Source organism: Petaurus breviceps, unplaced genomic scaffold, assembly GCF_028583685.1.
Source record: "Petaurus breviceps papuanus isolate PSGF00001 unplaced genomic scaffold, PetGlider_PUasm1.0 90849, whole genome shotgun sequence".
In the NCBI taxonomy this organism is placed as follows: Eukaryota; Metazoa; Chordata; class Mammalia; order Diprotodontia; family Petauridae; genus Petaurus; species Petaurus breviceps.
The window spans coordinates 12,073,182-12,086,088 of NW_027187361.1; the positions used below are offsets into that span (position 1 = coordinate 12,073,182).

A 12,907-nucleotide genomic window follows, 5' to 3' on the forward strand; every position below is an offset into this window, starting at 1 on the left:
ACTATTTCTTCCTCTTATATTCTCTCACTGCTCCATTTCTGACTTCTTTATCTTTTATGGCAGATACTTGAAGTCTAGACTAACCGGACTCAGACTCCTCCCACATCGGGGAATTCACTTTTTCACCAGCGTCAGTCCTTGTCCTCAGCTACTTCTGAAGGGACAGAACTGGCCTCTGTTGGATGACAATCTCCTTTCTTTCAGGCCTAATGGAGTCCCAAATACATGCTGGTGAACTAAAGTGGTTGCTTTTGTCCTTTAGTTCTCTGGTTAAGTATTGGTGCTGCATAGATATGGCAAGTTTCCTCTTTTCCATACCACCACCTCCTCTGGGAGGGGAGAGATGGGGCTGTAGTGAGGGGTGGCAGAGGTGGTGTTACTTCTGTTACTTGTCACCATAAAATGGTGGAGTGAGGGCAGAGGTGTCGGGGATATGTCGACAGACTGTAGCAGCAATTAAGGGAATTGTTGGGCAGATCCCAGAGTATGTGCCCACGAGTCTCACTGTACGGTCAAGTCAGAGTTTAGGGGATACTGACTGACAATTTTAAGAATAAGAGATTCACTTTCTCTGCTGTTAATGCATCAGGATGTTGACCATTTAAGGGACTTGAAGTTTTAGCATATGGATACAGCTGCAATATTTTTTCCTCTTGCAAATAATTCCTACTTTGGAGAGTTCTGAGAGGTTGTAAAGATGAATGCAAATAAAATGTCTAGTCACATCTACCCCATCTTTTTCTTTGACTCATTAGACACTCCTACCACACTGACGAGGATGCTAACAGTAAATGGTATCACAAAAGCTCGATTTGCTAATGTTTCAGAGTCTCTGAAAGCCCTTCATAGCCTCTATGATAATATCAGGAGCCACAAAGTCCCTGCCGGATATATTTGTAGCTGACGTTCCCCTACTTTGCCATTGTTTCCCCCTTTCCTCTCCATCTCCTACTCTGACAACTGTAAACAAACCGATACGACAGCAGCCTCTGAAAAGCCCAAATCAGTCGATCATCCTATTGTCCCACTGACCATCTGTAACTTCCTAGACCATAAATCCCTTGCCTGGCCACCATCTCTCTTCAAGGGCACAGATTATCTCACTTTTGTATTTTCCCCAAAACATAACATAGTACCATTAATGATTATTAATCTCTTAACAAATTGTTTTTATTACCACTTTAATAAAATCTAGGTAAGGGGGCGGCTAGGTTGAGCAGTGAGCAGAGCACCGGCCCTGGAGTCAGGAGGACCTGAGTTCAAATCCCATCTCGGACACTTAACACTTACTAGCTGTGTGACCTTGGGCAAGTCACTTAACCCCAATTGCCCTCCAAAAAAAGGCAAAAAAAAATAATACAGATTAAACATAATAAAAAAAAAGTATTTAAAAAAATAAAATCTGGGTAACCATTATCTAGAGAATCCTCCATCTATGAGTTCAGTAACAAAAAATAAAATAAAGTTAACCAGGTATGAGTTGGTCTTTTCTCACTGCCTTTTCTTCCTTGAAACTATTTTCTTAAATTTTACTAATGCCTTTTGTTTTTATATCTCTGGCTAAAATTCCTCCCCCTCTTACTTGCACTAATGTGATAGAATATGTTTTGTCACAAAGAAAAAAGAGTTAAGAAAAAATTAGCCAGAATAGTGTCTATGGCCTCCTCTTTAACTTCAACAGAAATAACCTTAATATATTTGGATATTTCTAAAGACCTCTAAAAGATGATATATATATATATGTATTTGTAGTTCCTTATGTTCTTTTGTTACTCTCAGTAATAAATCCATCTATAATTTTTTAACCATTTCATTAAATTTTTCTTCTTTAAGATATTCAGAAATTTAATCCCTCGGTATTTTCAAGACTGTTTTGTCTCATCTCTTCTGTGTGCATCTGGTTCAAACTTCCTGGCTTCTTTGTGTTAAATTTATTTCCTATATCTCCACAAACAGTAGCACTCACTGAAGTATTAAGAGTCCACACGTGGTAGTTCTACCATAATCAACCATAAGATATTGCTGTGGAATGAATTTGTCAATGTTTCTATTTGTTTCTGTTTGTGTCTTTCTTTCAGTTTCAAATATTTTTGGCAAGAGATAATGGTGTTTAGGTAAAATTATCATCATGGTGTTCCTTATGAGCATACAGGGCAAAATGACTAACTGTCCTCTGAAATGATGTTTCTATTTTCCTTTGGAGGCATAATGAAACAAACTCTGCTAATGATTTTACTTGGACATTAATCAAAGGATAGTCTATGAATTATCGTTCTATTTCTTCACCTCTGCTGGTCTGACTGAAAGTAAGAAAGTCAACACTGCTGTGGTCCAGTTCCTTCAGGAACAAATCAACTTAGAGGTCACTGGACCAAGATTTAGAACATCAACAGTTATGATGACAGACCATGTCAAAACTCTGATTCCCATATCCTATAAGACCCTGTGATTACAACATTGTAGAAACAGGAGGCCACATAATCCTAAAGGTCATTTATTATACCTTGTTTTGTGGATTTTATGACCAAAAAATGTCATCTAATGGCCAATCCACTGGTGATGAGCCTCTCAACACTAAACTAAGTTGTCCTCATATAGCAAATGGTCTGTTGCAGGAACCATACTCAAAATTTTTGTTAGTAAAACCTGTAAGAGCTTCTGGGAATTCAGGGACACCTGCATTTCATGGCAAGGTATTAGAATGGGATATTTCCAATAATAATCAGAAGTTAGTACTTTTAACTCCAGACATAAAGACCAGACATTGAAAAACACTTAGTTCAGGCAACTAGGTCGCGCAGTGAATAAAGCACCACCCTTGGGGTCAGGAGGACCGTAGTTCAAATCAGGTCTCAGACACGTAACATTTACTAGCTGTGTGACCTTGGGCAAGTCACTTAACTCCAAATTGCCCTGCCCTCCCCCCTCCAGAAAGGCCAAAAAAAGTACTTAGTTTATGAAAAGGGAATGAATTGTCCTACCCGTGTCACCAGCATGGCCTGGTTTGAATGGTGGATTAGGTTTTGGTGGATTAGGCTTCCCAGGATCATCTGTAGGAAAAAAAGGGGAGAGATCCGACTTTTCAAACTATAGTGTCAGAGAGGGAGGAATTCTTGCTAATAAACTGTTTATTCTTTAATTGGCATAAATGCTAACAGATTGTTTGAATGGATGTGAGGGCATAACTTCATTCACTTACCTCAATTTACTTAGAACTTAACAAGTTCAACATTTTAAATGCTTGTAGGCTACCTATCCCCCTGGCCTTGGGACAATAAAGTATTCATGGCAATGAACTGATTGTGAGTATAGTCTAAAGAAATCCTTTCTCACTCCAATATGAAAAAAAAATACAATCAATATGAGTAACAGCTAGTGAGGAGGCATGATGGACTTTGGCTTCCTCATCAATGGTCCAGTTGTATAATCCTTTGTAATATCATATAAAACTCTCACATAGATCATGGATATTCACTTTTTTAATTTCAATTTTCTCTTAAAGAAAAAAAACATTTCAATGGTAAGTAGGACGTACATTATAACAGTGCTTGGATGGATGTGACATTGTAGAAAAATATTAAAGTAGTAACACAACATATTTAAACTTGATAAAAGACCTAAAACGATTAAGGTAGTTGCTTTGTATAATTTTAAAAAAATAATATTTGAAAATCATCCCATAGCCCAAAACCAAATTCCAGCTAATGACAGTAACAATGAATATTAACAAGTTCATGACCTTTGCTTTAATTGTTAAAAGTTTCTATTGTTACTAGGTATCTACTAAATGTTTGTATTTTGCCAATAATGTCTGAATTTCACAAACTCTATTTTTTAGCAGGAGTCATGTTCAGCAAGCATTGTTTTCCTGTTTTTACCTCTCTAGTTAAAGTAGAAGGTTATTTAGAAAAACAACAACATGCAGATGAGAAAAGGCAGTGGCATGGCACCATGGATAGGGTGCCATGTCTGGAGAAAGGACGACTCATCTTCTTGAGTTCAAATATGGGCTCAGAAAATTTTTAGCTTTATGATCCTGGACAAATCACTTAACCCTATTTGCCTGTTTTCTCATCTATAAAATAAACTGGAGAAGGAAATGACAAACCACTCTAGGGTCTTTGCCAAGAAAACCCCAAATGCAGTCACAAAGAGCTGGATTTAATTATAAAATGATTGAATAACCACATATGTATGTTATGTATATGTATATATATATATGTATATATATATATATATATGTGTGTGTATATAATTTTTCTAAACTGTACCTAACAAAAGTTGTCTCATATTCTGTGTTCAATGTGTCAATAGATAAATTGAAAGGTCTGTTGATCATTAAGTGGATAGTACAAAAAAGAAATTTTTAAAAAGTCAGTGTTAGGGGTGGCTAGGTGGCACAGTGAGTAAGAGTGCTGGCCCCCCGAATTGGGAGGACCTGGGATCGGTTCCAGCCTCAGATACATAACACCCACACAAAAATAATTGGCCATGTAACCTTGGGCAAGTTACTTAACCCCAATTGCTTAAAAAAAGTCAGTGTTAAATAGCAGTATGTATAGAATAATTTTACATATATATCTGTATATTTTTACCTATTTGTGTCTAATGGTAGTCATCTCTAGGGCAGAGTGGGAGGAGGATGGGAAAAAAAGGGGACAAAAGAAATTTACACAATCATTTTGTTGTATATTTGAAAGGAATAATAAGTTGTGCACAGTAGATTTGCAGTTTCATGTACAATCATCTTTTTACTATGAATACTATATTATGGAAATGCTTATTTCATTACATAAATATATACTAATGTAGTAAAAAGACAAAAGAAAAAAACAATGTTTTTGTGAAGTGATGCCACCTGGTGGAAATGAGAGTGTTTTATCCCAAACCACACACTGGAATCACAAACAAGAGCTGATCCTACTACTACCAATCTATCAAGAGTCAGCACACTTACTACAAATTTATTGGCTCAAATATGCTGAATAAAAATAAACTATCAGAGGCGGCCAGGTAGCACAGCGAGTAAGAGCACCAGCCCCAGAGTCAGGATGACCTGGGATCGAATCCGGGCTCTGATACTTAGCACCACACCCAGAAATAACTGGCCGTGTAACTTTGAGCAAGTTACCTAACACCGATTGCTTTAAAAAAAATAAAAGAAATAAACTATCAGTGATATATCACTGACTATAATAACTTCATCCTAGGATTATAAATTCTGCTTTGATCTTATATTATGAAAGGAGGTTTGCAAAAGCGATTTCAAAAAAACCTGAAAAAAACATAGTTCATTATACAAAACAAAAAAGCTCTGAATCAGCCTCTTGTATCAAAATCATATTAACAACCCCTTTAAAGAGTACCATATCAGATAACATATTGTTTGTGCTTAAGTGTGTAAACATTTTTTTTTTTTGCCTCTATGTAAGTATGGACCTAAAACTAAATGAGAAGGTATATGAGTTAGGCTTGTTTGGTATGAAGAAAAAGTTTTTGAATATCTAAAATTTAGATAATCTTATACTTTGGGGGGTTCTTTTTATGTGTTTCGACTTATAATAGTAGATTTCTATGCACATGGTTGAACAAGTTGTGGTATATGAATGTAATGGAATAATACTGTGCTATAAGAAATGATGAGCATATGGATTTCAGAAAAAAACTGGAAAGACATGCCCTGATACTGGGTGAAGTGAACAAAACCAAGAGAACATTGTACACAGTAACAGCAACATAGTATGATGACCAGCTTGGATTAACTAACTTCTCAGCCATACAATGGTCTGAGACAATTTCAAAAGACTTGTGATAGAAAATGCTGGAAATAAATGGAAAATGGAAAAAAAACGTCCGGAGAAAGAACTATTTTCTCTTTTTTTTCTTTCTCATAGTTTTTACCTTTTGCTCTGATTCTTCTTTTACAACATGACTAATTTGGAAATATATTTAGTATGATTGTATGTGTATAGCCTATATCAGACTGCTTGCTCTCTGGGGAAGGGGGGGGAGAAGGAGGGAGGGAGAAAAAAAATTTGGAACTCAAAATCTTATAAAAGTGAATGCTGAAAACAATCTTTACATGTAATTGGAAAAAATAAAATACTATTAAGTTGGGGGAAAAGATTGCTTTCTAAATGGTATCTTTAATTACCAGAGACAATCTCCCCATCTACAGAAACATTATTTCATCTTATCTGCTAACAGAAATAGTACTTACCATCTCCAAATGAAAGAGCATCTTCTAAAGACAAGCCACCATCTACAAGGAAATTAAAGAATAGTTAATACAGAGAATATTATCAATGCAAAAAATGACAAAATTTATGAGGTAATTGGACATGAAAATATTATGAAATGAATGATTTTATAATATTTTGTTGAAAATTTCTATTAAATAACATATCTTGGGAATTTTAAATAGAATTTCTTTTTTTTAAAAGCAATTGTGGTTAAGTAACTTGCTCAAGGTTACACGGCCAGTTATTTCTGGGTGTGGTGCTAAGTATCTGAGCCCAGATTCGATCCCCAGATCATCCGGACACTGGGGCCGGGGCTCTTACTTGCTGAGCCAACTGGCTGCCCCTTAAATAGGATTTCTAACTGTGCTCCTAGTTAACCCCATAATCATTAGGAGAAAATAAAGGAATAGTTTATAATTTGTCTCCTAAATGTTAAGATAAAGCTATGTATATATGATCTGATGACATGATTAAACAGTAAGCATTGTTTGTCCTAAAACGTGATTCTATTGATTTGATGAATTTTACATACTATGTCTTCATTCAAATTCCAAAATTTATAACTTCTCAGCATTAGCCTTCTCAGTCTGTGCCCCTTCAAATTTCCAATAAGTATATGATCGCTTATTTATATATTTTAACTCAGCATTGAGATGAACAGGTTTCATACAAGAGGAAATTGATTTAGTGGCAATATGACATCATAGAAAGAGTGCTGGATTTGTCATCAGTAAATACAGGTGCCACTGCACTCTTTCTAGCTTTAACTAGAGCAAGTGACTTAACCTCTCTAAGCCTCAGGCCCTTCATTTATAAAACAGGGATATTTGTAGGGCCTCTCTAACAAATTTGTTAAGAGGATCAAATAAGGTCATGTATGTAAAGTTATTTTTCAAACCTTAAGACGTTATATCTCATTATCATTATTATTGCTGATATTTTTATCATCATCATCATCATCATCATCATCATCATCATATTCCCTGGTGACAACTGATGATATGGGTAAAATGTATGAGAATCACCAACTAGGACAAACTGCTGAGAAAAGCAAGATACATTGGCTGAGACCAAGAATAAAGCACCGGTTTACCGATATCATTCAAATAGCACAACATTATTGCACTATCCAAATTAGGCTGTAAAGTAAGATGGAAACAGAAAGGTTTTTTAAAGAGATACTAGGAAGAGAGAAAAATTAATCAGCCATCTAAGTTATTAGAACACCCTAGAATATACTAATACCCAAATGAGTGTTTTTCCCATCAAAATATTTTGATGATCCGTTTTGGGGTAGAAGAGGGAAGACCACAGACAAAGTATGTCTGGATTTAAGCAAGTCATCTGTAGTGAGAGCAGTACCCTAAATGTTCTCCCCAAACAAATCACATTAGATATCCCTTTGAAGGTTTAAAAATCTTCAGAAAACTAGTGGCTCAGGCTGCTGAAATCAATTGCTCATCACATGGGCACAAAATAAGGAAGAGGAGCTCCAAGTGTTGCCAGGAAGGTGGACCATGATGGGTGACTCAGAAACCAGGGAAATCCATGTTTGTTATCTTTCTCCTGCTGTGACTAAGTCAATCTCTTCATGCTAACTTGTCTATGACCCAAGACCCAAGAATGTTTCATTTCATTTCGATATTAAGCATAATCTACCAAGGCCTGGGTCAGGCCCAGTTAAGATCAGCACTAAACAAATTATTTTACAATGTATTTATTTCTCTGTAGACAGTATTTTATTTTATTTTATTCTTTTTAAGCAATCGGTTAAGTAACTTGCTCAAGGTTACATGGCCAGTTATTTCTGGATGTGGTGCTAAGTATCTGAGCCTGGATTTGATCCCCAGGTCATCCCGACACTGGAGCCGGCGCTCTTACTCGCTGAGCCACCTGGCCGCCCCTAAGCAATTGGGGTTAAGTAACTTGCTCAAGGTTACACGGCCAGGTGTTTCTGGGTGGGTGCTAAGTGTCTGAGTCTGGGATTCGATCCCCAGGTCATGCCGATAATGGAGCTGGTGCTCTTACTCGCTGTGCTACCTGGCTGCCACTATTTTTTTCAATTACATGTAAAGATAGCTTTCAACAATTCATTTTTATAAGATTTTGACTTCCATTTTTTTTTCTCCCTTCTTCCTTCTCTACGTCTTCCAAAATGGCAATCTGATATAGGTTATACATGTGCAATCCTGTTGAACATATTTCTGTATTAGTCATGTTCAACACTGAATTTATGAAGATGAAAAAAATGTGGGCTGGAGGGTCACAACCACTACAGTCAATATCAATACTGTGCAGATTTGATATCTCAACTTTAAAATTTTGTTTTAAAATTACATAAAATATGCCTGCCTCCCGGCTTTTCAGTTTCTATTGTTAATAAGAGAGAGTTTAACAGACAGGTATTCAAATGTTGTTTTGTTATACTATTGAGATTTCAAAGAGACCTTGAAGAAGTTTTAACAAACAAAAAATGCTTAATAATTGCTTGTTGAATGAATGAGTTAGCAATACTACAGTTAGGTGGATTAATAGCTTTTTAAATAATTCCAAGGATATTCAAAGAATATAGTTAATGTATCAACTTCAAGCTGGAGTCAGCAACATGCCCCCCATGAATGGTTTAAGATCTCAGAAGATTTCTTATTAATATACCCCAAAGATAACTTTGCTTAACAGTCCAGTAATGATCAATAAGCAAGAGACACAGTAAGAGTCCATCAGTCCATATATCTTAGTCAAGAATTTTCCATCAACTTTGAGCTAGGTTAAAACAGTAAGAGAAGGAAAGAGGGCTTGGTTACACCTAGGAAAATTATTTCAATGATCTCAAGCTGTCCCATGACACAAAAGCCCATATTTTAAAAACACAATTATTCTCTCTATGACTGCAAGTCATAGAAAACATAGAATGACAAGTGACCAAAAAAATCAAAGGAAAAAATATTCTGTTTAATGACTTGTATAAGTAGTTACATAAACGACATTATCAAGGAAATGTATGATTCCAAATTGAGATGAACTTTAGAATCTGACCTGGTAACTACACCTTGACCATCACACATTTTATGGAATTAAAAAATTTTCTAGAAAAGTCAGACATAGTGAGTCAGATCATAACCAGGAGATATACATATACAGAAAGGTATTTTTCAAAAGCAAAATTTGGACAACAACTTTACTACCAGTCTATATGTTAGGAATGTCTCTACTTAGTCATGATGAAGGAAACCATTATCCTACCAATGACAGGACCATTATGAGACTTTCTGTTCAGTCATTCTTGTCATTAGTATAGCTCACAACTAACACTAAACTTCTAGATTTCTCACCCTTCAACTAAGAGAGTGTCAGGAAAGAGTAACATGTAATGGGTCACATATTAAAAACATAACATTATATTATAGAAAGTGCAAGGCTCCCTTTATACAAAATAGTTCCCAAGTAGTCATGTGGAATTAAGAAAGTAGCTTTTAGTTTAATTGTTAATGAGGACTCCTCTCCCTGTAGTCAGCCCCCACTTCCCCCACCCTCCACCCCCAGCTTATTCAAAACTGACTCCTTACTTTAAAAAGGAGAACCAGCTCCATTAAGTTTTATACCTGGCCTTGTCTGCAGGCCTGATTCTACCAAGATAGAGGGTAACCTACATTTCTCTCTCTCTCTCCCTCTGTCCCTCTTTCTGTCTCTGAATCCCCCTCCCTTCTTTCTCCCCACCACCCCAGTAGGAACAGTAAGGATTTTCATGGACTCTCATTTTCTCTTTTGGAAGAAGAGCTAGATATAAAGCTACTATTCTGGTGGCGAGGAATGATTAGAGGTCTTTTATAAAAACAATTTTTTGGAGTGCAGAAGGCAAGGCAGTTGGGGTTAAGTGACTTGCCCAAGGTCCCACAGCTAGCAAATGTCAAGTGTCTTGAGGCCAGATGTGAACTCAGGTCCTCCTGACTCCAGGGCCAGTCCTCTATTACTGAGCCACCTAGTTTCACCCGGGTCTTTTTCAAAATCCCGTTTCCTTCTCTCTTTTCATCTTTCTCTGCTAGGAATTAAGAAGTCCACTTGGGAGTCCATGAAAGGAAAACCACAGCCATGCTCCTTTCAGAAATGACTGTGTGCCTTATATTTTAAGAATTGTTGTTAATTATTCTATTTTAATTAGTTAGTTGTAATGACTTATAGACTTGTATGCTAGTAGTTCCTGATGAATTTCCCCAGTCATTGTGACTGATAGGTCTCCATTTATACTGGGTTTATAACTCATTATTGAGGTAATCATTTGCCTTTCAGTCTATGGGTCTTATCATTCCTATTAAATGCCTCTCTCTGTCTCCCACAAAATTATGACTTTATTTTGTGGGGTTCACCTTCTAGGTCGATGGGGAACTTGCAGATTTGAGGTTCCCCACCCCTGTTCTAGGTTCTCTGATAGCAAGTTCCTAAGAGATCCCCAGAGGCCTATTCCCCAGCAGACTGAGGGCACAGCAGCCTGAATAACAGCTGGAAATGCCTCTCCAAAAGTATCCTTCTAGTAGACTCAATACATGTCAAATAATATCTAATAAAACAATTCTCTACAACTCGACTAAAACTCATCAACTAAGACTGTTGATTTCCTATGACAGTTCAACTCTAGTGAGTCACTAATGTACAGAATAAGCAGTCCACTGTTGGTTAATTTTCACCCCAGCTTCCTCAATGCACTGTCTCAAGAAAACAGGTACAACCCACTGTGTGCTTCAGTGCTTTAATGATATTCTGCTGCATAATTAATAAAGTTAACATTATTACTCACCAGATTGTGGCTTTTTGGTAGCTGGAACTGGTTTCTTTGTAGGTTCCCCTGCAGGACAAATAAATATAAATCAATTAAAAAGTTATAAAAAATAAATGAACATAAATAAAAAATCAGGCGTGAAACACTATTACCAGGAAACATTAATTTTGGCAAAATATGCTGCTGAGGCCTGTCTGTTCAGCTGCTCATGAATATACTGTCAAATCTGTTGTTTGTGGATTGAAATTTTAATATAATCAAAATTTGACTGGGTTCTGAGCATGCCCCATTAATTTTAATGATCCACAGGAGTTTAAGACAAAAGAAAGGAGACTGAGCAAGGAGGTCAGAAAGTTATAGACTAAAGGTGTACTTGAAGAAAATAACAGTAAAGCAGGTAGAGAAAATGGGAGAAAAGCGAGATCATTCTGAGAAAATATTACCAACATGACTAGATTTTCCTTTTTTCCCTCTTTCTTTTCTGGGTCATTTTATAGAAGGTTTTTGCTTTTTTTTTTTTTTAATAATTCTTAGGGAATTTTTTCTATTAGTTGAGCCTAACTTTGCTTCCTGGTAGCTTCTACTCATTGACCTTTTTTAGAAACCATGTCCCTAAAGCTCTAAAATTATTCCCAGAGACTCAAGTTACTTGATCACTATTGAATCACTGCAAACCCCCAAGGGAAAGGTCAGGGGAAGAGGTATATTGATGGGGAATAGTATTTGAGGTTAAACCAACTTCTAGCTTCCCATTACTCTTTAAAGAACCTTCTCACGGGACGCTAAAAATCATGGTTTTGGTAACAAACTAGAAGAGGTTGTGCATTGGCCTATCTGCTCCTTTGAAATAGAAAATGGGCTTAGATTTTCTGGGTATTTGGAAACACATTTCACTCCTATGTGATGAATACCTACTAAGGTCAAATAAATGGTCTTTTGCTTAAGCCCATTTTTTTTTCTAGGTCTTGTGGACAAAGAAATAAAATCAAAATGTTCTGAAACCATGGTTTGAGCTGAAAGATAGAAAAGAACTGGAGTATTCCACCTCATTTACCCTAAATCTTCCTCTCCCCATTCCTAAACATCACCACACAGATACAACACCACAGTCATCTCAGACTTTGAGTGAAAGAGAAAAGGGGCAAAAGAAAAACTGAGAGATGTAAATAAGAAGAACAAGTCAAATAGGTTTTTCAAAAATGAATATAAGGAAATAAGAACAATCAAAAGCCACTCCTATTACTTCCTTGTACTTGAGGCTAATAACTCCACATGGATCCTGGGTATATACACTAGTGAAGTATCACTATGGCAGATTACTAAGTGCCCAGCAATTTATTTTAATGCCATTCTTAACTGTAAAGGAACATGACACATTACCATGAAATCAGGTTTATTTTTCTGTAAAGAAGAAACTTGACTTGTATTAGACAGGGCAAACAGCTATAAATGCTGAAGATATCTGTTACTCACCACCAGGAAGGGCATCAGACAAATCGAAATCTAGGCAGAAAAAAAACCACACTCATGTCAGACACATGAATTAGGATGAGAATGTTAATCAGCTAACGAGCATTCACCAAGAATGTACTATTTATTATGCCAAGCACTGTGTTAGGTGCTGATGAGATAATTACAATAAATGAAACACTGCTTCTCCTTGAGTGGATTATATGACCTATAGATTTACAGACAGATGCAAACTATATACAAAGAACCTACAGGATTATGGGGTGGGGCCAAGGAAGATGAAGTTCAGAGGAAAGAGTAAAGCTATAGGTGGTACTAGAGAAAAGCTCTAGAGGAAACTAAGGATGTTAAAGGGGCAGCAAGGTGGCACACTGGTTAGAGCTCCAGGCCTGGAGTCAGTAATACTTGAGTTCAAATCCAG

General features: G+C 36.5%; 1 protein-coding gene across 2 annotated transcripts in view; it reads right to left on the bottom strand.

Annotated features, from left to right (window-relative positions):
* CD99 (CD99 molecule (Xg blood group)) overlaps nt 1-12,907 on the bottom strand; it is a 60,097-nt gene that overhangs the window by 25,270 nt on the left and 21,920 nt on the right. For both annotated transcript variants that reach the window (XM_069072880.1, XM_069072881.1), the window contains exons 2-5: nt 12,490-12,519; nt 11,035-11,082; nt 6,221-6,262; nt 2,982-3,050 (exon numbers count right to left, since the gene is read on the bottom strand). In XM_069072880.1, the coding sequence (XP_068928981.1) occupies nt 2,982-3,050; nt 6,221-6,262; nt 11,035-11,082; nt 12,490-12,519 (189 nt within the window). The remainder of the gene's footprint in view (nt 1-2,981; nt 3,051-6,220; nt 6,263-11,034; nt 11,083-12,489; nt 12,520-12,907) is intronic.